This window comes from Meleagris gallopavo, chromosome 13 (assembly GCF_905368555.1).
Source record: "Meleagris gallopavo chromosome 13, MGAL_WU_HG_1.1, whole genome shotgun sequence".
Classification (NCBI taxonomy): Eukaryota; Metazoa; Chordata; class Aves; order Galliformes; family Phasianidae; genus Meleagris; species Meleagris gallopavo.
This window is the reverse complement of record NC_139416.1, coordinates 1,616,243-1,643,053: the sequence shown is the minus strand read 5'-3', so window position 1 is coordinate 1,643,053 and position 26,811 is coordinate 1,616,243. Positions and strand designations below refer to the sequence as shown.

The following is a 26,811-nucleotide window of genomic DNA, read 5'->3' as shown; positions in this document are numbered from 1 at the left end:
TTTTTGCATCGCTGAAGCTCTGTGCCGTCTTGTCCTTGCGCACGGGTGTCTCTCTGGGACCAGAAAGCCATCAGTCCCACTTAAAACTGGGTCAGTTCAGTGTGATCTAGGACAGGGAGGAGAGCGATGGGATTTGGGTGAAAAAGTTGGGGTTGGGGTTAGGGTTATGGTTATTTAGGGTTGGTTAGGGTTAATGTTAGGGTTGGGATTGGGGCTAGGATTAGGGTTGGTTGGGGTTAAGGTCTCCCACTTGCTGTTCCTGGCATTGGACATGGGCAATCCCTTCCCTCAGAGCTCTGCAGAGGGGACAGCATGTAGGGCACGGGGTGTCACCCATTGGGACGCCCACAGTGCTGGCTGCTGGGCTCTCTGGGTCTCCACCACCGGACCAACCTCAGCCAGCTCCCTTCGCCTCCCTTCTCTCGCCCAGCACGGGGTCGGGGCCGGGTGGTGACCTGGCCGTGGTGGGGCCCCATCCAACGCTGCGCCCTGCTGGGGACAGCCCGGAGGGGACCCTGGGGGACGCTCGCCCTCCCCCCGGGGCTGGCAGAGGCGGTGGCGGTGGCGATGGCGGCGGCGATGGCGGTGTCCATCGGTGGCGGCGGCGGCTCCCGAGGGAGGGCCGGAGGGGAGGTGCTCGCTGGATCCGCCATTGGCGCCGGCCTTGCCGCGGTTTCCTGCCGAAATCACATGGCTCTTGCGTTTCCATGGAGAGTGGCCGGGGTGGGCGCTGCCAAGCGCCTCTGAGCCGTCCCTGCCTGCTCCCCGTCCATGGGAGAGGAACAAAGGCGATGCGCCCAGCCAGGCCCGCTCCCATCGCACGCCTCTCCTGGGACATGTGAGTGCCGCCGTCCTCGGGCGCTGTCACCGCGGTGGGGGGCTCTGCTGGGGTCACCTTTTGGGGTGCGGTTGGGGGTGACGTCGGGTCCCTCCATCCCCTTATCCGGACGGGAGAGCGGAGCGAGGGCGGGTGGGGGACCCCGCTGCCGCCTCGGGGACGCGGTGACACCGGAGCTGGGGCAGAGGGGCTGAGATCCCGTCCTGCCCCGTGGGGACGGGGGGTGACGGCCATGTCTGGGGGCTGCCGCCTCGTCCTCCTCCTCCTCCTCGCTGCGGAGGGAGGAATGCTCGGAGGAATTAATGAGACAGATCTGGCTTTGTTGCCGGCCCCATCCTCCTATCTCCCGGCCCTGCCAAGAAATCCTTTGGGAAGCGGAGTGCCGTTAACCCCTTCCCCGCTGCGCCGTGGGGCTTTGCTGCGCCCTGGCCCTGATCTGGATCCATTTGTGGCACCTCCAAGAGGAGCGGGCGGCTTCACCCCTCGTCCTGGCCGTGGTGACCGGAGCAGGGCTCTGCTGTGTCCCCCCGTGGGGCCGGGAGCTGGGGACAGCGGGGCCGAGCAGGGCCGGGGGGTGACGCGTGGCTCTGTGCTCCTTCTGGGGTGTCCGGAGGGGGCTGGGAGCCCCCCAGAGACCCTCACGTAGGGTGGAGGCTGTGACCCCAGTGGCTTTGGGTTGGGGCCGGCGTTTGGGGCTGCGTCACTGCTGTGGGGCTGCGGGGCCTCTGCTTTGCGGGGCTGTAGGGCCGCTCCCACCGCCCGGCCCCAGGCCCTGCGCTTAGGGCTATTTATAGGGCCACTGCTTATATCTGTGCTATTTCTGCCCTGCGTGGGGATGGCGCAAGGAAGTGACGAGAGGCCTCCAGCCCAACCCAACGGGGACGACTTTGTCACCCCCGCTGTCACCTCCGTCCCCTCCCCACGCACGCTTACTTGGGTGCCAAGGGGTCCTGCCCCAGCCCCTTGCACGGGGCTGCGTGAGGAGGAGGGCCTGAAATAGCTCCTTGATCACCTTTGTCTCATTGGTGCCGCTGTCACTGGAGGGGACGAGGGGACACCTCGGAGGTGGCCTCTATGGCACATCATAGCGGTGCTGGGGACAGCAGTGCAGGGACATCTCCAGTGCTCAGTGCCTCTGGGACGTGGGATCTCCAGGGCGTTTGTCCTGCCTCCAGCTTCTGCCAGTCCATCCCCACTGGGATGCACTGGTTGGGCTGCGGGAGGCTCAGACCCAGCAGAGAAGCAGATGATGGGGACATCACCTGGATGGGACATCACCTGGATGGGATGCCACACCCACATCCCTCAGAGCCTTTTGGCGGCCTCCCATTGCGCAGTGCCCTCGCTGCCCACCACCAGGCAGCCCTCATTAAGCTTTAATGAGGACAAATGAGCTGGCATGGGCCACGGCTGCAGGCGCGCTGCCTAGGCGTGTGCCGGGCACCAGCTTGGGGCGGCAGCCAGCAGGATGTCAGCATCGCAGTGCCAGCACTGGGAGCTCTGCAGTTCCATTGGGATGAAGGAGAAGGGCGATGTCACCGTGCTGGGCAGCTGGCTCTGCTCCCTGCTGGTGTCACCGGGGTGGGGGGTGACACTGCACTCCTGCTGCCAGCTCCCTGCCGTGGTGCAGTGAGCACCAGGATGTTGTCCCCAGGTTGGTGATGGGGGAATGCTGCCCAGTGCCACCTCCTTGCGGCACAATGGGGTGGCAGGGTGCACCAGTGACATCTCGGGGTTGTAACACCCCTCCAAGGCTCTGCCCTGGTGCTTTTCTTCCTGAACCTTGCCTGACCTCCCTCTAAAAGCAGCAGCAAACAGGAAGGGAGCCGAGAGGGAGGCGTCTCTTCCTGCGGCACTGACGGCAGCCCTTCCCAGCTGGGATGGGGCTGTGCTGCTCCAGCCTCCTCCTTGGGAGCCATGGTTATGGTCAGACAAAGGGCAGGACCTGAAGTTCACATCTGTGCTGCAGATGGGCCACGGGGTCCCATGGCTCTGCAGGGACTGGGACATGGGTTCACACTGCCCTTATTGCTCTGCAAAGGGCTTTTCCCTGTCCTTGTACCTCATCCAGCCCCTCAGGATGTGGAAACACGTGGGCTACCCTCACGCCCCGCTGGTTTTAATGCCGAATTCCTACGGGGCATGAGGAACACGGTGCCGTTCCAGGTGCCACCGTTGTGCCCTTGGGTTCCCACGTGGGGAAGGCACCCAGCCTTCCAGCACCCTACACAGAGCCACAACTGAAGGCAGCTTCCGCACAGCACAGGCTAGGAAACTCAGGGCCGGCAAATCCTCTGCCAGTGGGGTTCAAAACTAAACTAAATTAAAATAAAGCCGCCCAGAAGAGAGCAGCAGCGACGTGAGTTCTGGTCGGTTGTGCCACGCTTATCAAAAGGGCCCCTTCCCTGCACAGGGGACGGATAGATGGATGGACGTCCTCCCTTCCCCGGCCCTTGAGGCACGCAGTGGGGCAGTGCCGTCAGCCCATGGGAGGGGACAGCCAGCACCAAGCCCTCAGTCCCGGCAGTCCTGCAGCATGAGAGCCTGCTGGGCCCCTCCGCTCCCTGCTGCACTCCACCATGAACGACAAGCAGAGAGGTACTGAGCCCGGCAGGGATCCCGGAGCCATACAGTCACTGTAGGAAGGCTCCCTGACACTAAAACACGGCCAGAGCAAGGCGAGGGGGAGTGGTTTGGGGCTTGGGTTGCGGGGTGCTGTGTTCCCCGTAGCAGAATTCCCTTGATGAGCTCAGCAATGCGGTGCTGGAGGCACATGTGCCCCCACTGCTTGGCAGATGTTCTTAATCTGGGGAACCCCGAGTGGTGAGGTGGGGAAAAGGGAACCCTGAGGATTGCGGGGCACTGTAGTTGGTCTTTTGGGGGGTGTTTTCGGGGTGAGGGGTTTCACCCTCCTTGCCCTAGGGGAGGTGAGCCAGGGGCACTGGGGAGAGGGTCTGGCTGTTATGTGGCCCTGTGGCACTGTGGCAGAGGTGTGGGGTTGTGCTGGGTATTTGCGGGTCTAGTGTTGGCCAGCTGCCCACCCTGCACAGAACAGGGGAATCCTGGGGCTCTTCCTGTCTGCGGGGTTTGGGGCTGAGCTGCCTGAGAATGAGCATCCTGGGGGAGAAGATGGCATTTGGGACCTTTGTGAAGTTCTGCCACCTCCACCAGGACCCAGAGGCATTGGGGAAGAGGGTGCCACATCCTTACCTAGGGGATACAGAGAGGATCCACCCAAATGGACAGGGATCCCAGTGAGTGCCCCCACACTGCGGCCCTGTCCTCCTCCAGGGGAGGACCCATCCCGCTGGGTGCGGCACCTCCACGGCCACATCCCAGGAGATGCCCTAGAAAACAGGTCGTGCTCGAACCACCCTTTAAGGCAGCCTCCTCCCTGGGTGCCACCTCGGGGCTGGCATCCCTCCCTCCGGGATCCACCGGGTGCCCCAGGACGTGCTGCGAGGCGCTCCGTCCCCATCCCCCTATGTGTCCAGCCCAGCCCTGCCCTTCCTTGGGGACGCTCCGAGGGGTAAATAAGCACTTCCTCCAATTCTTCCCATTAGCAGCTCCTTCCCTTTCCTGCCGCCCTCCCACTTTGGTGCAAGGAGCCGGTTCCATAGCCAGGAGGGCAGGCACCGGCACCACGGGTGCCATCGCCCAGCGTGGGGTCCCAGCACTCAGCATAGGGTCCACAGCTCCATGACCCCAAGCACGAATGGCTTTGGCTTCTCCCCAGCTAGAGAGCTGCTAATTTCACAGTTCCTGACTCATCTCACTCTGAACCCCAATCCCCCGTGCGTGGTGGGTGGGGGGTGGTGGGGAAGGGGCCATAATGCGGAGGAGGTCAGGGGAGAGGCGGCTCCCAGGCCCTCCATTGATCCCCGGATGCCCCCATCTCTGAACCGGGGCAGGAAGGAGGACTGAACACGGCCAAGCGCTGTCCTGGGCCGGAAAGAGGCTGGCGGGGGGCCGGGGCGTGCAGCGGGGACGCAGCTGTGCAAACAAGGACGCAGCGGCTCGGGTGGAGGGAATGGTGCCAAGCGCCTGCGTTTGCAGGCTCCAAAGGTTCTCCCTCGTGGTTTACCCTCCTAACAAGGGCGAGTTCTCCAAACGGTGCCTCGTGGTACTGGGGGGAGCTGGGTGCACCCCATCGTGCCAGGGGATACCTAGAGGGCGTTGCTTGGTTGACGTTGGGTGCGATGCATCCGGATGCAGCAGCCGGGCTAGGGGCTCACAAGGAGCCGGTTTGGGTTTGGATTCTTGGGGCGTCTCAGCCTCCCGCCGTGTTGATAAACCCGAAAGAGCGACCTGAGGCTGCTGTCTGAGTGTCAGGAACAGAAACCAGCCGGGACCAACCCAGCCGGTCGGACTGCCCCCTCCATGCGCCGAAGGAAGCTGCTAGCAGCATTCCTGGGATTGGAATCATCTGCGGAGCACCGGGCACGGGGACACGAGCAGCAGCCGGGTCGGAGAGCCCAGGGGAGGGCCGTGGTGTCCCCACTGCGCTGCCTGCAGCAGCCGGACGGAGCGATGGGGATGGACGGACAGACGGACAGGCTGTAGGACTGGGAGAACTGCGGGTGCTCCACGATCCAAGGGCGGTGAGGCACATAGCTTTGTCAGAAGACGGCTTCGGTAGCACTGTAATTAGGGACAGGGGCTGTGGCTCTGTGGGGCTGTGGGACTGGACCTTTGGGCAGGGACACGAGGCTGCGTGGGGACCTGTGGGACTGCCACCCACAAGGAGCAGGAGGGATGTGCCGTGGGCTCGGCGGGTGGCAGGGACACAGACGTGTGGGTGACCCACCCAGTGCTGGCTGCCCCGTGGCGAGGGGCTCCAGAGCCCCACGGGCGAGGAGCTGTGGCCACTATCCCTTCCAAGCGTGCCCCAGGCTCGGTGCTGTGGCGTACCAGGTACTCCTTATCTCGGTAATGTCAGGAATGCACCATGTTGGGGCTTCTCTTCCGCCAGCAGAGCATGCCAGGAACAGACCCTGCTGCCACTCAGTGCCCATGTGTGCCAGGCTCGAGCATCCCAAGCAGTCCTGCAGACCGTGAGCAGGATGGGGTTCATGGGGCATTCCCCTCCTCAGTGAGCTCCTGGCCCTGGGGCTGGGGACATGGCAACATGAGGCTGGAGCTGACAACTGCAGTGTCACGGTGCTTTGGATTGGGATGAAGTCACAGTCCCGAGGATGGAGCATGAGGATACGGAGCTGGCCATGCCATGTCATCACTCCTGGCAGTGCTTTTCATGGTCCTGATGCTCGAGGTCCCAGTGTGAGGGACACCCTGAGGGATTTGGGAATACTCTGAGCATCACTCCATCTTGCCACTGCTCCCTGGTGACAACCTCAGCATCTTTCACCTATGTGCTTCCTGCTGCTGAAGGCCCCTCTTGGAATACCCCTTATGCCCTTGGGATTGGAAAGGATGGACTCCATGTGTGCCAAGCACTGCTGTGGGGATGCTGGGTGCTTTCTCCATAGAACAGCCCACCCGTGCCACAGGCCCCGCTCGCTCAGTGGGGAGCAGATTAAACCGCCCTGCAGAGGGTAATCTGCCCAGGCCCTGCAGGGATTACAGCTCCTCCTAATGAGCTTAATTGGGGCAGCGTTGTCCTGGTGACTGAAGGGACCAAGGCAACACCAAGACCTGCAGAGCTGCTTGGCTCGGACCGAGCACAAGTGTGGGACGTGGACCTGCTGCATCCTGGCCCCATTTGCAGGGAGCCATCAGCGGTGGCAGCTGCTGGCTCCTGGTGGCCTTGGTGCAGTGTCCCTAGGTGCTGAGGACACGGGGCACAGCACGGTGCTGAGGAGGCTGGGGCATGGCTTTGTGTTGGCTGGGCAGGTGCGTGCTGCGTGGGGACGGTTGGGATGGGCTCAGAGCTCTGTCACACCTTGGGGACCCCACTCTGGAGCTGGTTACAGCAGGAGGAGCCACAAACTCTCTGCTTCTGCATCCAGTGGTGGCTGGAGATGTGGCGACGCTCTCCAGCTGGCAGCTGGGTCAGGGCTTTGGCACTCGGGGATTGGTTCTACCTTGCACGGGACATGTGGATGCCGTTGCCATGAGGACAGGCAGCATTTTCGGGGCTCCTGCAGTGGCTACGGGGACTTCTTGGAGGACCAGGAATAGCTCTGCCTTTCCCTTCCTGACAACAGAGCTCCTGGCAAAGGCTGGGGACTTTCCAAAGTGCTTTGTTGTCTGCGGGTTTCCGTCCTGCTCACAGGGCTGGGCAGCAGGGTCCTGCCCCACACCGTTCCTGTGCTTGCTGCGGGTGGCAGGGGGACAGCGGGACACGTGTGGGGACAAGCAGGGCTCCGGGGGCTTTGCCATGGCCACGTCCTGGAGGAACCGCGGTGGGCATCGGGCTTCAGCCTCTTCCCATGGGCCATGTGGTGATGAACCCGGGGGCTGCTCAGTGGCAGCCCCATGCCTTGCTGGCGGTGACCCCGCTGTCTCGTGTCCCCGCAGGGAGGCCCTCCAGGTCACACTCAACGATGTCGCTGTCTGCGCGGCCGCAGCGCCGAGTCCTCGTCGCCAAGATCAATAGGAGCCAGTCATTCGCCGGGGTGAACTCGACAGCAGAGCGGCCCTTCAGGTAGGAGATGGGTGCTGGTGCTGCGCGGCACGCTGGGGGCTGGGCACGGTGGTATTACCCAAGGTGCTGTCCCTTCTCTCCAGGGGAACATTGGTGGTACGCAGAGATGTGGCACTGGGGCTGCTGAGCCCATCCTGTGTCACCCCAACACTTGGTTGTCCCTGTCCCAGGGCAGGCATGGCAGGGTGGTCCTTAGGAAGTCCCTTAGGGCTGCCTTGTGACCACCCCAGCGCATTTAATGGCTGTGGTGGAGGAACAAATGTGGTCTTGAAGCTTTGTGTGTCAGCCCCTCAGTGTCCCATCGCTGCAAGTTTCTCCTTCAGAGCTGGTGTGAGTCAGGGCTTCCTCTGGGCCATCCTAAACTTGGTGCTGGAAGGTTTTTTTGGCTGCCCATGAGCTCTGCTGTGAGGATCAGCAAGCAGCCGGTCCTTGCTCATCCTCTCCGCTGCTGGCGACTTGGTGGCACCCATCACATCCTCCCTTCTTCTGTGCCAAACTTACATCGAGGAGAACCACCCTGCACCTTCCTCTGCTTCTTTCCCAGTTCCTTGTGTGGTTCTTTAGACACAGACGTGCTGTGGGTTTGGACTGTACCATTTCAATGCTTTGGAGCCCTTTTCGGTTCTCCTTGCCTCCCAGTCCTAGCAAGGAGTAGTTGGGAAGTGGTGGCACAAGCGAGTCGTGCTCCAGCAGCACCTCCAAGCAGGCACCTCTGTGGCACGAGCACATGCCTGGGAGCAGCTCCCCAGCCGCACTCAGCTCTTGCTTGTGGTGCCCAGAGCCTTGGCAGATGAGGAGGAGGAAGGGATGGATGTGCAAAACAAGCACTCGCCCATCATGTTGGCTTGGGTTGAGGCCAAAATATTCACTTTCCCGTATCGATGCTTCGGGGAAGTCTTCTGGCTGCTCTCCAAGGAGTCACGTAGGATGGGAGGTCCAGGCCAGGACTAGTGACGTGGCTACGTTAGAGGGCTGAAGGGAAGGGCTGTTCTGCCTGGGGCATTGCTGGTGGGGCTGGGCCGTGCTCACACTGCACAAGGCAGGAGGGGTAGTGTTAGGATGCGCGGCGCTTCTGGGTCATGGAGTGATATCTCTGTGATATCTGTGCTCTGTGTTGCTGTGCTGATGGGGGGGTGACAGGCACGTGTCCCCATGCTGCTCCTGTGCTGACACCTGAGAGGTCCCTCTCTGTCCTCAGGGATGCACGATGGCCATCCAAAGCACTGAGGGTGGAGCAGAGCGTGGTTACTCTCTAGAGAATGTTTGGGGCTGGAGATGCTCCCATGGTCACTCAAGGAGAGCACTTGGCTCTGGCAGATGCAAGTTTGCCTTTGCTCCTCCTAAAAGGAGCTGAGGATCCCATGGAGGCATGCCCACAGCCAGCATCTTGGGGTCCTCTGAGATGGGGTTCATTCCCTGCTCTTCTCCACCATAAGCTTAGTGGGTTTGCCTTGTCATAGAATCATAAATCCTAGAATGCCTGAGGTTGGAGGGGACCTCAAAGCCCATTCGGTTCCAACCCCCTGCTGTGGGATGGGTGCCCCATCCATGGCCGTGGGCATCTCCGGGGACGGCACACTCACAACTTCTCTGGACAACCTTTCTTCCATGCCCACTTTGGGGCAGCTACATGCACCCAGGGACACAGGCACATGGGGCAGGCAGCATTTCCCAGCCCTGCAATCGCACATGGCCTCATCCCGCCCGGCCCTGCTGGCCGGTTTGACTGGGTGCCGGGGAGATGTGGGAGAGGCAGGCAGGTCGGGACGGAGCTCTTGGGACTTGGCCTCTTTTCTGGAACTCCTTGTGAGACAGGCACCTGGGAGGACCCCAGTGCCGTGGGCTCACCATGGCCGTGTTGGCTTCACTTGCTTCTCTCAGCAGGAACCTCTCGCCCTTCACACCCACCGTCTCCCGCAAGACTGGCTCCAGGGTCAGTAGGATGTTCTCAATGTCCCACAAATCCCCACCACCCAAGGTGCCTCAGCCCAATCGCCTAGATGAGGTGTACGAAGCGCTCAAGAAAGGTCTGACGTAAGTGCTGGGGCTGCTAGGGGTTGGAATCGGGGTGCCCCAAGGTGTCTGTGGGGCTGGGTGGTGTGGGCTGAGGTCCCTGTCTGAGCCTGCGGTGCTGCTGTCCACAGGGCCTACCTGGAGGTCCACCAGTTGGAACTGGAGAAGCTCAGCACCCAGATCCGTGAATCCAAGAGGAATTCGCGCCTGGTGAGTGGTGCTGGGAAGAGTCTGTAGGGAGAGGTGCTTTGTGCAGATGCTCGGGGTTCTGGTATGGTTGGGGCAGCTCATGGTCCAGCTATGTCCTGCGGAGACATCGGGGGACAGTCCATGGTGTAGGGCTGCATGGGGTCCTGTCCTCCTGCCATGCTATGGGTGCTGGGTGCTCCCTGGGTGAGCAGAGCTGGCTTTGTGCTGCGTCTTATCTCTCTCCTCTCTCCTCCAGGGCTTTCTCTACGATCTGGATAAGGTAAGCAGGAGCAGTGTGCCCCATCACCTTGCCTCCCCACATCTCCTCCGCACCCACCTTCCCCTGTGCAGCCAGGGTTGGGACTCTGCACTCGGGGTAGCAGAGGACAAAGCAGATACTGGTGGTGGCTTGTAGCCTGCTTCTTGGGACACGTCCTATCGCACAGCAGGAGTGTGAGGCAGGGCCATATCCTGGCCCGCAGCCCCTCTCAGGGAGCCTCACACACCATCTCTGCTTTTCCAGCAAGTGAAGTCAATCGAGCGCTTCCTGCGTCGCCTGGAGTTTCATGCTAGCAAGGTAGGAGCTGGGGACCGGGTACTTCTGTGGGTTTCTGGCCTCTATTCAGCACTGGGACCACGGTGCTCTTCCCCACCTGGCTCCCAGGCTCCGGTGATGCCAAGCCAAACCTGCAGTGCCCTGAGCACTGGGAGACCACCTCAAGAAGCCACTATCCCTGTTGCCACTTGTCCCCCTGCCCCTCACTGCACCCCTGGCCTGTCCTTGCAGATCGACGAGCTGTATGAAGCCTACTGCATCCAGCGGCGGCTCCGCGATGGGGCCCACAACATGGTCAAAGCCTACAGCACGGGCTCACCGGGCAGCCGAGAGGCACGTGAGAGCCTGGCTGAGGCCAGCAAGGGCTACAAGGAGTACACGGAGGTGAGGCACCCGATGCTAGGTGGGCTGGGAGGTGTTGACCCTATGGGTGCTGAGTGATGGGTGCTCTGTTCCACAGAACATGTGCCTGCTGGAGAGTGAGCTGGAGAGCCAGCTGGGAGAGTTCCATGTTCGGATGAAAGGTAACACATCCCATCCCAGCCCTGGAGCAGCACTAGCCTGCTGTGTCCTATCGTCCCTCTGCCTTCTCTTGCAGGGCTGGCAGGTTTCGCCCGGCTCTGCGCTGGTGATCAGTATGAGGTTGGTGGAGCCTTGGGTGTATGGATGGGGATCTGTCCTCCTCCCTTCTGCGGTCCATGCCGAGCATGAGGGGCACGGGTGGGCCTTGTCCTTGGGTGTTGGTGTCAAGCAGGAATGTATGTTGGGGACCTGTGGTGGGTGGCCTGGGGTTGCAGAGAAAACTCCCAGCCCTATGAATGATGGGATCATAGAATGATTTGAGTTGGAAGGGACCTTTAAAGGCCATCTGCTCCCACGTCCTGCAATAAACGGGGACACCCGTCATCAGTGCTCAGAGCCCTGTGCAGCCTGACCTTGGCTGTCTGACCACCACCTCTCTGGGCATCCCATTCCATGCCTCTGCTCTTCCCCCAGATCTTCATGAAGTACGGGCGGCAGCGGTGGAAGCTGCGGGGACGCATCGAGGTGAACAGCAAGCAGGTGTGGGACAGCGAGGAGATGGTTTTCTTGCCTCTCATCACCGAGTTCCTCTCCATCAAGGTAGGGAGCCCTGCAGTCAGAGCACGATTGGGACAGAGACGCTGTGGGCCAGTGGGCTCTTTCCTGGCAGGAGCTGCGTTAGGGCAACACCTGCAGTGGTTGTGCTGGGCACACACAAGACAGTGAGGGAACTGGACCTCACTCAAACCCACCCTTTGCTGGGAAAGAGGATATTATTCCATGGTGATGGCATCCTGGCAGCAGCCTGACTGATGATGGCTTTGTCTCATCCTCTCCTCCTCCTTCCCCAGGTGACGGAGTTAAAGAGCCTGGCCAACCACGTGGTGGTGGGCAACGTGTCCTGTGAGACCAAGGACCTCTTTGCAGCTCTCCCCCAGGTAGTGGCGGTGGATATCAACGACTTGGGTACCCTCAAACTCAGCCTGGAGGTGACCTGGAAGTGAGTATCTCAGCAGGATTTGCCAGTTGAGTCTAGCAGGAATGGGGACCAACAACTGGCCTATCCTGAGCTTTCACCCATCCCAAAATCGGCCTTCTGTTCTGGAAGGCCAGAGGTGGACTGAAGAGCACCTTGAAGTGCTGTCTGACACCCCCCAGCTCGCTGCAGTGTTGGGACCTTCTGGCTTAGGGTGCTTCCCTCACCTCCCCTCTCTCCCCTGCAGCCCCTTCGACAAGGATGACCAGCCCTCGGCAGCCAGCACCGTCAACAAGGCCTCCACGGTGAACAAGCGCTTCTCCACCTATAACCAGAGCCCACCTGATACGCCGTCCCTGCGGGAGCAGGCTTTCTATGTAAGCATGGAGCTGGGCAAACGCGGTTGGGTTGAAGCGCCCATGATGGGGTTTGCTTTATTGAGTTGAGTGTGCCAGGGGAAGTCCCAATGGGTGGCACAGCTCCATCCATCCGGCCACGGCTTCCGGCGCCGGCCCTCCTGCCCTCACAGCTCCTCTTCTCTCTGCCCAAGAGCCCGTTGCGGGCAGCCGACAAGCACGGCTGGTCCTTGTTGGACATCTTTCGGGAGACACTCTTCGAGAAGCTGTCTCGGAGCTGCTCTTGCGGCGACGTCTCCTCGGTCGAGCTTGGGAGATGGCCGCAGCCAGGCCGCGTAAGTGCGATGGCTGGAGCCGGCCTGTAGTGTAGCCCAGCAGCGTGGCCATCCTGCTGTAGTGTAGCTGCTCGACTCCTGCTCACCAGCGAGTAGAAGACCCGGCCTTGTCCTTGCACTGGTGGCCATGCCATGCTGTGGCATTGGTGTGATGGCCAACACGGTGCTAACGTGGCGGGGTGCTGGCGTGACTCTAGCTTGAAATCGGCGTGGTGCTGGTGTGGCATTGGTAGCATGATGGGGTGACACTGGTGTGACATCGGGATGACAACGGTGTGGTGCCGGGGTGACACTGACGTCACACCAGTGTGGCACTGGCATGATGTCGGTGCAGTGGTGTGGTGCCCAGCGTTGGTGACAGGGGTGCAGTGTCAAGGCGGTGTTGGTGTGACGTTGGTGTGACATCAGTGTGACATTGATGTGACACTGGTGCTGCCCTCTGCAGGCTGGTGGTGGGGCTGTTGCTGTCTTGCTGCTGTGGACCCCATCACCCCATGCTGGTAGACCCATTGGCACCATGGCGGGGTCCCCCCAGCTGGAAAGGGCAGCAGCACAACAAGCGGAGCCCATTCCTGCCCCAAAGATCACAGCAGTGCCTCCTGACATGTCATTGTCCCTTCCCTAGAACATGTTGCGGCGTCAGGAGGAGCTGGAGAACGGCACAGCTTGGTCCATCTCCTCTGAGTCGTCAGATGACTCCTCCAGCCCCCAGTTGTCCAGCAGCACTCGCCACGCCGCCCACAAGCCCATCGTGCAGCCCGAGGTGCAGGCCTCGGCCCCCGCCATCGAGATCTCCTTCTCACAGCAGCAGGAGGAGACTGGGGCTGGCGGCGGCATCCCCATTGGGACAGATCTGCCTGAGCCCCCAGAAGAGCAGGATGGCTGCAAGAAGGATGCTGTGGCCAACGGGCATGTGCCCTACACCCGGACTCTCAGCCACATCAGTGAAGCCAGCGTGGATGCGAGCATGGAGGCCAAGGCTACGGAGAGCCAATGGGAGCACTCTCCCAGCCTGGAGGAACACGATGCGGGCAAGCTGGACGATGACTCCCTCCCTGGTGCCTCGAATTCGGTGCCAGAGACCTGGGCAGGGAAGGACAGTGGCCCTGAGGCCAAGCCACGTGCCATGGTGGCATGGGCTGAATACTGTGAGGTGGAGGCTGAGCCAGTAGCAAGCCCAGCACCGGCACAGGACGTTTGTGGAAGTGAAGCCCCCACGCCGGCTGTGGTGTTGGCACAGGCCCCCGCAGAGGAGGGGCCCGTCCCAGCCCCACACCTGGCCACCAGCCCCCCAGCGGTCCCACGGGTGAAGGCCGTGGACTCAGGGCTGGAAGAGGCCATCAGCCTCCTGGCCTCGGCCCTGGATGACTATCGGGGACAGTTTCCAGAGCTGCAGCCCCTGGAACGGGAGCTCAAACATCTGGAGGAGATCCTGCTGGTGAGGGGGCCCGGAGGGAGTCCACAGCAGAGAACAATGACAAGAGCCATGGCACTGCCCAGGGCACAAGGGTGTGGGGCCATCCCTGATGGCCCTGCTCAGCTATGGGGGTGGTTGGGGCATCCCTGATGGCAGTGACCAGTGACAATAGTGGTGAGGTCATCCCTTATGGCAGTGATGAGGGTGCTGGGGCCATCTCTGATGGCACTGCTCAAGGGACAAGGTTGGTGGGACCATCCCAGATGGCAGTGACCAGGGATGAGGGTGGTGGGGCCATCTGGATGGTACTGCCCAGAGTACAAAGTTGGTGGGCCCATCCAGGTTGGCACCGTCCAGTGACAACAGTTGTATGGGAACTGTTGAGTCACAGCCTGAACCGCTGATTGAGCACCTGAGGAAAGGACTGGGTCAGCCCTGGGAGCACAGGTGAAGGCAATTCAGCTGTGTGATAAGAAGGGGTGGTGCCTGGCTGCACCTCTCTCAGACCTCATTTAAGGGCTGGCTGTCACTGGGGAAGGATCTCTGGTTGGAGATCCCTCCTTGGTGAAGCTTTCCTCTGTGAACCTGGAATCTTCTGATAAGGGTAAGCAATCTTCTTCCCTTCCTTTATAGCACCTTTCTATGGTGCTGATCCTTTGTTACTACATCTCTGGTGAAACACCTTTTTCAATCATATCCATCTGTCTAATTGTTACAACATTGTTGGGGACATCCCTCATGACAATGACTGTAGTGGTGGGGCCATCCTTGATGACCTTGCTCAGGGATGAGGGTAGTGAGGCCCCTTAGAGTGGCTTGCTAAGATCTGACAGTTCTTTCCTCTGCAGCACAAGCAGGGTGTGTTCCTCAGCCGTGCCTCCAGCATCAGCCTCACAGTGGAGCACGCTCTGGAGAGCTTCAGCTTCCTCAACACCTCTGACATGGAGGACTCGGAGGGCTCAGAGGAAGAGGCTTTGCAGGATGAGAGGTGTGCGGAGCAGTGTCTCGTGGAAGAGGCACAGAGCAGCTGGGGTTGGGGTCCTGAGCTCTAGTGGGGAAGGAAGGGCTGGATTCAGGTGCCCTGTGCTGATCTGGCTCAGTCTCTCGCTGGTTTGCAGGAGGGCCAGCAGAGCGCGGCGTGGAAGCAGGGCTCCCAGTGCTGGTGAGGTGGGAGCAGATGATACTGGAACGTGCAGTGGCTCTGAGGGCAGCACAGACCCCATGAGCACCAGCAATGAGTTCCTGGATAAGGCCTTGGTGCTCCACCTCCACAACTGCAACCGCCTGCTGCTGGTGAGACTGGGGACTGGGACACGATGGTGGGACACATCCTGGGGTTGGCCATGGCTCCTCACAGTTTCTAGCCCCAATAAGCCCCTCTGAGATGCCTTGCTGCGGCCGTGCTGTCCTTAAGGTCACTGACATACCTGTGCCTTACAGAACCTGGGCACCTTTGGGCCTCTGAGGTGCCGGGAGATGTTTGCCCTGGACAGGCTGCTGCGGGAGGCACAGGTGCTGGAGATCGTGTGCCAACTGATGGAGGAGCGGTCGGAAGCAGCGGGCTCTGCTGCCGGAGGTAAGGGCTGCAAGGGGCTGCGCAGGAGGGATCTGCCAGCTGGATGTGAGGCTTGACACCACCTGTCCCTGCAGTGGTGCAGTTCTCAACACGGAAAGAAGGGGTGCTGCCCCTTTGGGACCACTGCGTGGAGCTGCCCAACATCTACACCTGCCCCGTGGAGCGGTTCCTGCAGGTGCTCAGTGCGCAGTATGCAGCACCCATCAGTGAGCGGCACCCGGGACTGGCTGATGCAGGTGAGCCTGTGGGTGTGCAGGAAGAGAATCTCCAACCCTACGAGGTACTGCACATCCTACCTTGTTATTTTCCCACAGTATGTGTGAAGCTGGTGGAAGATGTGCTGAACCGGCGGCTGCCACGACGACCTGGTGGCACCCAGGGTGAGCAGGTCACCATCTTCCAGTACTGGAGCCACTTTGAGTCCCTCGGTGCCCTGGTGCTTGATACCTACGTGATGGAGCTGGCAGAGGAAGGTGGGTGCCCCTCTGCCTGGCCCTGAGCTGGAGGCAGTAGGGTGTACAGCACTATGGGGTATCACACAAGGGTTCGCACACCCTGACCATTGCTGGTGCTCAGCCCCCTCCTACACTCCCATCCTGGGCACCCTTTGGACCTCGCTTTCCGCAGGTCTCCAACTCAGGTGCCCCAGCAGCAGGGCAGTGCCCCCAGCATCCTTTGTGGGGTCCCCGCCTGCTGTGGGTGGAGGCTGAGCTCCGCACGGATGCTCAGCTCACCGGGCTGTTCCCGCAGTGCTGCTGGCACAGAACCTCAACTCAGATGACCAGGATGTAGTGCTGCGGGCGCTGAAGCGTGTGCCCGAGGGCCGCCTGAAGAAGGAAGGGCTGAAGGCGCTCAGCTTGCTGCTCGTGGAAGGAAACAGCAAGGTGGTGAGCGCCGTGTCGGCGCAGCTCCGCAGCCTGGCAGAAAACCCCCGCTTCCGCCAACGGGTATGCCATGGGCAGGAGGGGAGGAGGTGGGCTCTGGGTCGCTGCTTGGAGTGGTGGCACTGAGCCTTCGCTCTGCCCCAGGCCCTCGTGTGCTTCCTGGGACAGCTGGAGGATGAGGAGGTGCAGACACGCGTGGCTGGCTGCGTGGCGCTGGGCTGCCTCAAGGTGAGATGGGTGCACAAAGGAGCCCATGGGGTATTTGCTTCGAGGCCGAGCTGGCTGTGGGGTGGATGGAGAAGAACTGATGCTGCCCGCTACTGTCTCTGTGCAGCCTCCAGCTCCTAGAGGTGCCCCAACTGTGCTGGGATACAGTAGAAAGGGAAAGGGGGCACAGTCAAGGGACTCTTGGAGTTGTAACTGGATGATCTTGAAGGTCCCTTCCAACCTAAGCCATTCTATGGTTCTGTGACTTTTTCTACCCAGGGCTGGTCTGGAGGTTGAACTCTAGTAGGGGTCTGCCCTGCCTGCTACCTACCATAGGGCTGCAGGAACCTTGCTGCCTTCCCCTGTGGGTCACATCCACGTGGCTGACACCAACCATACTCAGCCCTCTGCCCTCTCCCCTCTCCTACAGGCCAAGGAGAGCATTGAACAGCTGGTCTACCTGTGCCAAACAGACAAGGAGCCTGTGCGGGAGGCAGCCAAGCAGAGCCTGATGCTGTGTGGTGAGTGTCCTGCGTCACCCCTGCTCACGGCTGCTGGAGGGGCATCACCCCCATGTCACACTGCCCAAGGGAGAGAAGGACCTGGGCTGATCCCTGCCTGCCCCGTACTTCGGCTCATGGTGCCCAAACTCTGTGGGGTGAGAGTGGCGGTGGGCAGGATTCCTGTGTGCACAGCCTTAAGTGTGGGTGTTATTTGTTATTTGCTAGATGGCACTGAGAGAACCATCTGAGTGGGTTTCTAGGCCTCCAGATCGCGGCAGCTGCTGCACAGGTTGGGACATGTGAGCTGTCCTTGTCCCTCAGCCCCCACTCCTGCTGCTTTGCTCACAAATGTCTCTGTCTTAGAGCCTGTCAGCCACGTCACTTCTTGGAGTCTGTGTGTCTTGGTTGTTCGTAGCCCCACGGCAATGCCTGCGCACATAGGTGCCACGTGTCCTGTGTCCCATGTCACCAGCTCTGCTGGGGATGGCTGCTGTGTGCAGATCTGTGTGCAGGGCTGCTGGGCAGAGATCTCTCAGCATGGAGTGTGCATCCCTGTGTGTATGCGGGGGTGTTGGGAAGCTCTTGGGGTCCCTGTGTGGGTGCATGCAGAAGTGCACAGCAGGTTGGGATGCTGCACCTGGCACAGCCCTGAGCCTGGCCCCCTTGCCCTAGCTCCTGGCCTGGGAACTCTGTGGGCTTTTAGAGATGGGATTTGTCCAAGGGTGTGCTAAAGAGAATGCAAGAATCACAGAACTACTAAGGTTCTGTAGTAGAACTACTAGAAAAAAAAAAAAACCAAACTCTCAGATCCCCAAGTCCCTGTCCACTGACTGTGCCTCCCAGTGCCACATCTCCATGCTTCTCCAACTCCTCTGCAGCTGGGCACTCCCACACCTCCCCAGGTAGCTGTGCCAACGCATCACCAGGAGCTCTGTGGCTGTACCACGCTGGTTCAGCTGTCAGGCATTAGCATCATTTTTGTTGTGAGGCTAGGGAAGCTGGCTAGGGATGGGCAGGGAGCAGAACTTCTGCCTTTTGCTTCACTGACCGTGGCACGCGCTTGCAGGGGAAGATGGCAAATCAGCGCACCGGCGACTGGAGGAGACCCTGGACAGCCTCCCACGGATCTTCGCACCAGCCAGCATGGCCAGCACAGCTTTCTGAGATGCCACACAGAGCCACCCGCCATCCCTTGAGGACAAAGGCACTGCTGGGCTGCACTTGGGCTCGCAAAGACCGGGCCCAGCCGCCGGCCCTGCTCACAGCAGCACTGCAGCATCACCCCCGCCGGCAGCTCGCCACGGCCGCACACTGCCTTACGGAGCACCGCTTCCCCTGCCCCAAACACCAGCCATGTGGGGGGCTACGCACCCACCCCTGGGAGAGGAGGGGCTCGCTGCACACCCCACCATCGACTGCTATTGAAAACACACAGGGAACCCACCCTTCGTGCTACAGCTGCTGGGATGGGAGCGGCAGGGAGACGCACCGGATTCTCTGCCTCTTGCCTTCCTGTTGCTCGGGGCCACGTGCCCTTTCCTGGAAGGACTCACACTTTGGAAACGATGCTGTTTCTTTCCAGAAGTCGCCTGGGCTGGGAGGGAACCGCTGCCCTTTTGCCACCTGGAAGTCCAGAGGACTTAAATAAAATGAGATATGAGATATATTAATATATTCTGCTGGCGTTTCTTCTTTCCAGCTCTGCATGCTCCTGTCCCTCTCCGGTGGTGGAACACAGTGAGGCACAGCCCCAGCCCAGAGCCCTTCCCCTCTGCTGGGGAGTGCTGTGGAGGGCAGGGCAGGAGGAGCGACAGAGGGACGGACAGACGGACACTGCCACCTTTTCCTTTTGTTATTGTTCGTTTTATTTTTTATTTACAATTTTTTTTTTGCAGGAAAAAAAAAAGCAACAAATTCTTTTCTATAATGTCTCTATAAATCTATATATAATGTAATTACAGAGAATGACTAATTTTGATTTTAAACCAGAAATAAAAGCAAACCTTTAATGAGCGTTGGTGTTGCTGTGTGGGTGTTTGGCCCCTGTGCCAAGGGGCAGGGATCTATGGCCTGTGGATGGCTCTCTGGACAGACAAAGCTGGGTGTTTCTCAGGTTTTACCAACCTTCTGGTTTTACCAACAGTATAGCAGGCATCTCTTTTAGCAGAGCAAGGAGTTTTTGCTTTCTCTGAGCTATGTGTGAGTTACCAAGACGCTGCAGAGCATGGGAAGCCTCACCAGGGTGCCACTCCGCAGTGGGCAGAGCAGGGTCACAGCTGAGCTGTGCTCAGAACAGGGAAGCCCTGACCTGCCCCAGAGAAGGGAGGCAAGAGCTGGAAGTCAGAATGGTGGAACCACGTACATCTCATCACAGTGATAACAAGCCACAACAGATCAAGGAATTATGGAACTGAGTTGGGAAGGGACATGTGAACGTGGCCTTCCATTCCTCCCTACTCAACGTGGAGTTAGTTTGAGCAGGCTGCTCAGGACCATGCCAGGTTTGGACCGTTTCTGAGGATGGAGATGCCAGAACACTTCTGTGCCACCTGTTCCAGTATTCAGCCACCCTCGCACAAAAAGCATTTCTTTAGTTTAAATGGAATTCCTGTGTTTTGTGATCAGTATGGCTTTCATTCTGTCACTGGGCAACACTGAGGAGAATCTGCCTGTCTTCTTTACCTACCACTAAGTGTTGAGAGACATGGATAAGAACCACTCCAAGCCTTCATTCTTCCAGGCTCTTTTTTTATATGGCAGATGCTCCGATCTCTTAATCATCTTAGCAGCCCCCACAGTTCTGAGGGGGGAGTAGGTTAAAGCAGCAAAACGCAACAGCCAGCAGTGGCAAAGACCCCCGGGGTCAGCTCCAGCAGCATCTCGCTGGGTTTCTCAACAAAGCCCAGCAGCTCGCAACCTGCAGGACCTCTATCCTTAATAACAGTCCTTTGTCAGGCTGCCTCAGACTCCGTGTTCTTATCCTGCTGGCTCTGCCTGCCCGCTCTGCTCTTGCAGGGGACCCAGATGTCCCAGGGAGCTCAGGCTCTTGGGTTGTTCTGTTTTGGTAGTGAGCTGCTAGTGGAAGTGCTTTGTAAGAGCCTGCAAAAGGGATGACAGCACGCCATGGTGCATTGCACAGTGTGTCCCAAATGAGACACGTGCTTCCTGTAAGTGGTTGGGAAGCACCATGTCAGCAGCAAGGGAAACCAGGCATCTCTCATACTGGGGTGTGCTTTAGTGCCATAAGCCTGCAAGGCCAGGAGGAGGCTCAGGGCAGCTCTGGTCAGCTCTCTGCCACCCAGGTCTGTGCTGGGTATCTGGGACACAGTAGCATCAAGCAGACACAGCACCACGTCAACGAGCCTGACATCTGTCAGGGTGCTGCCTTCAGAGCAACCACTTTGGATGTGGCTTTATCTGCAGACAGGATTGCAGGAAAGGTACAAGCAGGAGATGCTTTGCTCCATCAGTGCTAGCTTAGCATTATTCCACCTACTTGGGGGTTGGACAAGCCTCAGACCAAAAGCACAGTATTCCTCCCAAAGCTCTGAATCATGCTCAGCTGCAGGCAGCAGGAGTGAGGATAGGGGTCTTGGCTGGCACATGCTGCAGTTGGGTAATAGCCTGTGGACAGAAACACCCTGAAGGTATTAAGTGGCCCAGACTTCTATGTTCGGTGTCGTTTCTTTTTCCCCCAACTAACCCCTAGAAATACGAATAGTTCAGTGCTCCAGCAGCCTATGTGGGTGTTCTCCTTGCTCTGCCAAAGCCTGGCCCCATCCCTGCAGCAGAATACCATCTTCCAGGATAAGCTGTACCTTGGCTGCAGAGATTGGAGCAGGAAAACAGCCTTCTGTCAGGGCAGGCAGGGTGCTGCAAGTCAGTACAAAATGACTCTGCTCCTGTAAATCCTAGGAATAATCTCATTTGTGCGGCTTTAACATCATCTAGAAAAAAAAAAAATATATATATATATATATGAGTCAATTTAGGAATGTATTGCCTAGCCCCTCGTTCTGAATGAGTTTGCAATAGCATCACCAAGGATCCATTGGTGATGGGAAAGAGAGGACTGAACTTTTCCCTCCAGGACTTCACGTGTGCTCCAGCCCTCGTGCAGGAATTGTGCAGCTGCATGGATCAGCTTGCTGGGTGCCACTCTTTGCACACAGGGATGGATGCTGCACCACAGAGCGCACTGTGCAGCAGCATGTTTGCTGTTTCAAAGGAGACAGTGCTCCAGCACCGCGTTTGTCAGCCCAATCTGTGTCAGCACTTCAAACATCTCTCCCTCTCACGGATGTGCGTGTGCTCAGCAGCACCAATGACTGTTGCAGCCACTTGCTTTTTTGCAGGAGCTGCAGTCCGTGGGAAGATGTCTATGTCATGGTTACATTACCCACGTGCTCTGGGAAGATTTTCCTTTACCCCATTTACTGCTGTTTTCCTTGTAAATAAAGGAGCACACAGCCTTTTTCTAGACCAGCAATAAACAACCAGCCAACGCATCCTCCCCTTGGAGAGAATCGGAGCTGGTGCAGCTGCTCAGCACATCAGATTCAGTGACCCCAAGAGCACCGAGCAGAACAACCCCAAGGAGACACTGCCTCTTTGGGGCATCACAAGCTCTGATCGTCCTTCCTGTCTAAGAAATAACCCAAATTTTGATGCCCAGTCACATCTAGGAGGTCACAGTAGTTGGAGATTCTCTTGCTTGAGCAGGCTCAGATTTGGACCTCTCACCTTAGCCAAGGCTTGTATGAAACTGTGTTTCCAAAGCATTCACTACACACACGTTTTAGGGCACTTATAGAAGATTCAGAAGGCAAAGTGGTCTGCATTTAGCTGTAGCAAAACAACAGCGTCCTCAGGGTCACTGACTGTTCAGCACAGGACTGATACACACAGCACGGGCTTGTTCTCCAGGGACCGCCTCTGAGGTGACCAGCTAGGGCTTCACTTCATACAGAGACCAAAGTGTGCTCCAGGCAGTGTCCAAAACTAACATTAACGTTTGCTCTCCTTCTTAAAGAAGAGGGCGATTCCCGCAGCCTCGTACAGTCTGAGGGTGATCAGAGAACAGACTTAGAAACAGCAGGAAATGAGGGGTTAAAGCTGAGCTGGGAGCTCATCAAGGCAGCCAGGGACTCACTGGCTCTAGCTCCCACTTCTTTTCCATTCCTTGCCCATTTCTGCTCATGGGCAAGGTGGCTCCAGAACAAATAACTTCAGATACTTCAGATAATTTCCAAGCAACATCTGCCTCTGGGTGTCTAATCTGGAGATGCTAGGAGGGTGATTTTCAGGAGGCTGAAAGTAGGGCAGTGGGATGCACTGCAAAGGCTTGAATCCTCTGCAAATCAGCTCAAAAGCACCTCTGATGGAGGGATCCAAGGCCAAGAGATCGGCTGTACCCCCAGCACGCACTGGTAGATGATTTCAGGCATCTTTGCCAAGAAAAAGGCCAAGAGAAAGTATCTGAGAATACTTTCTGCTTCTCACACAAAGGACGTGCAACATTTGCCACTGGACAGCTACCAAGAAAAGGCAGACGGAACATTAGAAGCCAGTTACTGCTGGCCTGGTGTGAGTATTTAAAGGAAAGTAAAACATCATCTTACGTACAGATAGTGTTCCTCTTCACATTAAGTAACGCTGACCTAAGTTTTTGAGCTTAAAGCAGGATTTGTGGCCACACATGAAACGTATGTTACTCTCCTCAAAGTAAGAACTGATTGTTTGATGGCTTACAATAAAACAAATGTAATCAAATTCACTCCACAGAAGCAATTAAGATCCCCGGATGTTATGGCAGGGGGCTACACCCTCTCACCTCCTGTAACTGTCAATCTGTGACATCACTTTGTCACTAGTTTTTTCCTCCTACGGATGAGGTTAAACAATCAGAGCCACACCCCAGTCACAGCACACCCCCTGCAGCTGCCTGCCATGCTATGTTTTCCCTCCTGGAATGAAGAAATGGACTCGGGCTCGTGCCATCACCCTCCAAAATGAACCAACAGCCCTAAAAGAGCCATTGGAGTCACACCCCTCCTACCAACATAAAGGCTAGGAGGGCATAAGGTGAAATAAACCCTGAAAGCAGAGGCACAGAGCTCACCTCCTCCACAGCATCCTGGCAAGCTCTTCCCATCCCTATGACAGCTCCACAGCACGAGTGATGTTCAGGCTGGGATTTAAGGGCACAATTTACACATGTTAATGTATGCTGTGTCTGTCTGATAGTTTTGTCACTTGCCAAGCAGGTTGGAGTGAAGGCTGGGCTGCCAAACAGCTTTTGCTCCTCTATGACACCTCACAAGGGAAAAATCTGAGCAGGAATTTATTATCAGCCTCAACTGCAGCAACCCCAGAACTGCCCAGCCTGGCGGTGTTTCGGTCTCTTTGCTTTCTCTCTGAGCTCCCTGTCTGTTGGGTGTGTCAAAGTAGGAAGAAATAACTTCTTTCCAACGCACCTTCAACCATTCAAATTTTAACCCAGCTTCACTTTGCATGCTTTAATGGTAGGAAAATAAAAACAGGACACAGCACGAGCTCAGAGGAAGCGCCCTCAGCTCGCCTCTGCCAGCGCTGAGGTAAATCTGGGCGCTGAGGTAAATCTCAGCACGTTCCACTCAAGCGCCAACTCGTCGGTATTTATAAAATCACCCGGAGGTTTCCCTCGAATTCAAGGCAGCCTGTCAGCTCCTCACCCAACTCACAGCACCCATCGATCCCTCAGCCCCCTCGGCACCGTCTCCACGCTGGACTCGTGCCACGCCTTCCCCGTTCCTATAGCTGAGGCGGCTTCCCGCCCCAAGGCGGATGCGGAACGGACACAAAACTCGGGGCACCGAGTACAACGCCCCGCTCCCCTCAGGGCCGGGCGGGGCGTGGCACAGCCTCCCCTCAACGCGCCGCCGCCCCGCCCTCCCTACCACGTGACGCACGCACGCACACGAAGTGACGCCGCCGCCCCAGCCCGGTGTTTGAAGTTGGCGCGCGCCCCGCGCCCCCCCTCCCCCGCCCCGCCCTCCCAGCATGCCCTGCGCGCGGCCGCTTCCCCGCGCGCGCCGTCCCCTCCCCCCCTCCCTCCCCTCCCCGCTCCGGCCGGCGGTCCGCGGCAGCCGCGCTCGCGCAGGCGCACTCCGCCCCGCCCGCCGCCATTTTGTGTCCGAAGCGACTGTGGAGCGATTAAACCGCGAGCTGGTGCTGGGCGCTAGCGGCGGCCGCGGCGGGGCGCGAGGGGAGCGGCGGCTCCGCGGGGCCCGGGGCGGCTGCGGGGCGGCGTGCGGCGGGGCCTCGGCGCCGGGAGCGAGCCCGGCGGGGCGCGGGCGCAGGTAAGCGGTGAGCGGGGGGTTTGCAGTCGCTTTCTCCGGCCTCTAGGTGTCACGATGGGGCTCCGCGCCGGCTGGGGCCCCGCAGCGGCCGCCGCCGGGGAAGCAGGGGGCTTTGTCTCCCTCTATCGTCCCCAGCGCGGCCCGCGCCTGCCCGCTGCCACCGCCGCCGTTCCCCACAGCGCGGCGCTGGGCCGCGGCCCGCCCGGCCCTCGCGGCCGCCTCCATTTTCCTCCCTTTGTCTCCCCGCCGCCCCGCCGGGGCCCGGCTGCCGCCCCCTCCCCGCCACGCGAACCGCCGCCCTCCCCCCCCCCCCCCCCCGCCCCCCTCCTTTCTCCTTCCCTTCCCCTTCCTCCTCCCCTCCCTCCCCGCTCCGCGCCCGGCCCGCTCCCCCCCGTTCGGCCGCTCTCCGTTTCCCCCCCCCCCCCCCCCCATTTATCATCTCCCACCTCCTTCAGCTCTCTCCGTTCTCTCTCCTCCACCTCCTCGGGGTGGTTTCGGAATTCGACGGAAGCGGTTTGGGCGTTTTTTTTTTTTCTCGGCCCGCTCCGTCCCGCAGCCCTGCCTCGCCGCCGCCTCGCTGCGCTGCCGCCGTGTGCGCTGCGGAGGGATAGGCGCTGCGAGGCGCAGAGCGGGACTCGAGCTCCCTCTGCAAGGCAGGCTGAGCAGCGCCATGCAGCGCCGGCCCTGGCACGGCTGGGGGGCGCCCGCTCTCGCCGCGTTGCCCTCCCGCACACCCCCCCCCCCCCCACACACACACACCTTCCTTCCCTTCCCTTCGATCCCAGGCCTCCATCCTGGGCTCAGCTCCGAGCTAGAAAACGCGCTGCAAAATGCACCACCCCCCCATCTTCCCGTGGGTATTGCTGCTTTTAATCGTGCGGAAGGGGAGATCGCACACGGTTTTGTGCCCTGCATCAACTTGATCTCAACTGAGATGCTCAGAGCTGTAGGTGCCGTCAGTCACGCTGCTCTGCCTTTATCGGGCGGCTTCGACGCAGCGTTTTGTTCCTTGTACCCGTCCCCAGCACTCAATGCTGCTGCTGTGATCACACCCGCTTTCCTGTTGCTGACTTCCTATTTTTTACCCGGTCTTCTGCTCCCCCCCCCCCCCCCAACCCAGCTCCCTGCCTGCTGCCAGTTGGTAACGAACCCCAGAGGTGTTGTTGAGCTGCTCTGTGTGTACGGCTTTGAGATTTGTTTCAGTGCAGGAAGTGTGTCAGTGTTTTCTCGGGTCCCACAGTTTGCTCGTGCTGAGCCTGTTGAACTGGTGGCTGTCTTTTGGTCATAAGGAGTGGCTCTGAGCTCCAGTTCCTCCTTCAGCCCCATCTCACCTTCTATGTTAGTGCAGAAGTCAAGACCGAAGAAGGTCTTGAGCATATGAACCAAGTAATGCTTTCTTTTTTTCCATAGGATGATTGATTTTCTTCCTTCCATTTTGCTTTTCTGTTTGGACTGCATTTTGCAAGTCCTTTGAGGGCTGCAGTCCTGTTTTGGGGAGCTCTTTTTGCATCCAAAAGTGGCTTTGGACAGGGGCTGTCACCCCAGTGGCAGGTATGGTAACATCTCCAAACTATCAAACTGCAGACTGTAATGAGGACACAGTCTCTACATGCCCTTGCTGTCCTAGGCAGGTGCAGTGGCATCAGCACAGGTTGGATATTTGGATAAAATTATTCTCAGAGCAATGAGGCAGTGGCACAGCTGTCCACAGAATCACACAGAATCACAGAACAGCCCGGGTTGGAAGGGACCTCAAGGATCACGAAGCTCCAAGCCTCTGTCACACGCAGGGCCACCAACCTCCACATTTCATAGCAGCCCAGGCTGCCCAGGGCCCCATCCAACCTGGCCTTGAACACCTCCAGGGGTGGATGGGGCATCCACAGCCTCTCTGGGCAGCTGTTCCAGCACCTCACCACTCTCATAGTAAAGAACTTCCCCTGACATCCTGCCTAAATCTTCCCTCCTTCAACTTAAAGCCATTTCCCCTTGGGGAGTCCCCGACTCTGAAGGTGTTCCAGAACCATGGGGACGTGGCACCAAGGGATGTGACGTGGTCAGTGTGGGTGGATTGAGGTTGGACGTGGTGATCTTGGACGTTTTTTCCAACCTTAATGATTCTATGATTCTAATAAGGTATTAATATCTTCTGTATTTATAAGGAAGATGCCCAGAATGATTTCCTTAACACTCATGAAACTCCTTGCAGGATATTTTTGAGGCACAACGTCAGAGTTAAAAGGTGCAGAATTGCACTTGCTGTACTCCCTAGTGGCCCTACAGCTGAACTAACATGGCTCAGGGAGTTCGCTGAGCTGTCACTACAGTGCTGAGCCTGCTGCAGCTCCTGCCCACGCCGTCAGCAAGGGAAAGAGCTAATCCAGGCACTGCTCCTGGTGCTGGCAGGCTGTGTCTTGGCTGTGAACTAATGTGTGTGTTGCTACCAGGCTTTGTGACTGCAGGTCAGTAGCTGCCTGATACTTCTGTCTGAA

General features: G+C 58.8%; 2 protein-coding genes and 1 long non-coding RNA gene across 14 annotated transcripts in view; 2 read left to right on the top strand and 1 right to left on the bottom strand.

Moving 5' to 3' along the window:
- Window positions 1-628: 628 nt before the first annotated feature.
- RIPOR1 (RHO family interacting cell polarization regulator 1) lies at window positions 629-18,992 on the top strand. Of its 11 annotated transcripts, XM_085234580.1 has the most exons (24): window positions 6,467-7,203; window positions 7,319-7,445; window positions 9,327-9,479; window positions 9,590-9,668; window positions 9,904-9,927; window positions 10,171-10,224; window positions 10,435-10,587; window positions 10,664-10,727; window positions 10,802-10,845; window positions 11,200-11,325; window positions 11,577-11,725; window positions 11,949-12,078; window positions 12,252-12,392; window positions 13,018-13,830; window positions 14,658-14,797; window positions 14,928-15,102; window positions 15,250-15,385; window positions 15,460-15,621; window positions 15,700-15,858; window positions 16,136-16,332; window positions 16,414-16,497; window positions 16,907-16,997; window positions 17,205-17,268; window positions 18,046-18,992. In XM_085234580.1, exons 1-23 carry the CDS (start codon window positions 6,669-6,671, stop codon window positions 17,225-17,227), a joined length of 3,759 nt encoding a protein of 1,252 aa, XP_085090706.1. In that variant the 5' UTR covers window positions 6,467-6,668; the 3' UTR covers window positions 17,228-17,268; window positions 18,046-18,992. The 11 variants fall into 11 exon arrangements, with proteins under 11 accessions (XP_085090707.1, XP_085090710.1, XP_085090708.1 ...); XM_085234581.1 differs by lacking the exons at window positions 6,467-7,203; window positions 17,205-17,268 and adding an exon at window positions 629-838; XM_085234584.1 differs by lacking the exons at window positions 6,467-7,203; window positions 17,205-17,268 and adding an exon at window positions 3,332-3,436 and having other exon boundaries at window positions 9,330-9,479.
- On the bottom strand, window positions 18,821-25,045 carry LOC146543456 (uncharacterized). Its single transcript, XR_014886030.1, has 2 exons — window positions 24,766-25,045; window positions 18,821-23,169 (listed from the first exon to the last, which is right to left on the bottom strand). It is a non-coding gene; the product is annotated as an uncharacterized LOC146543456 (long non-coding RNA).
- Window positions 24,178-26,811, top strand: part of CTCF (CCCTC-binding factor) — a 30,193-nt gene continuing 27,559 nt past the window's right edge. Inside the window, exon 1 of one of the 2 annotated variants that reach the window (XM_085234590.1) lies at window positions 24,178-24,319. The gene's annotated coding sequence lies outside the window, so the exon portion shown is untranslated. The remainder of the gene's footprint in view (window positions 24,320-26,811) is intronic. The other variant, XM_085234591.1, reaches the window with a different exon arrangement.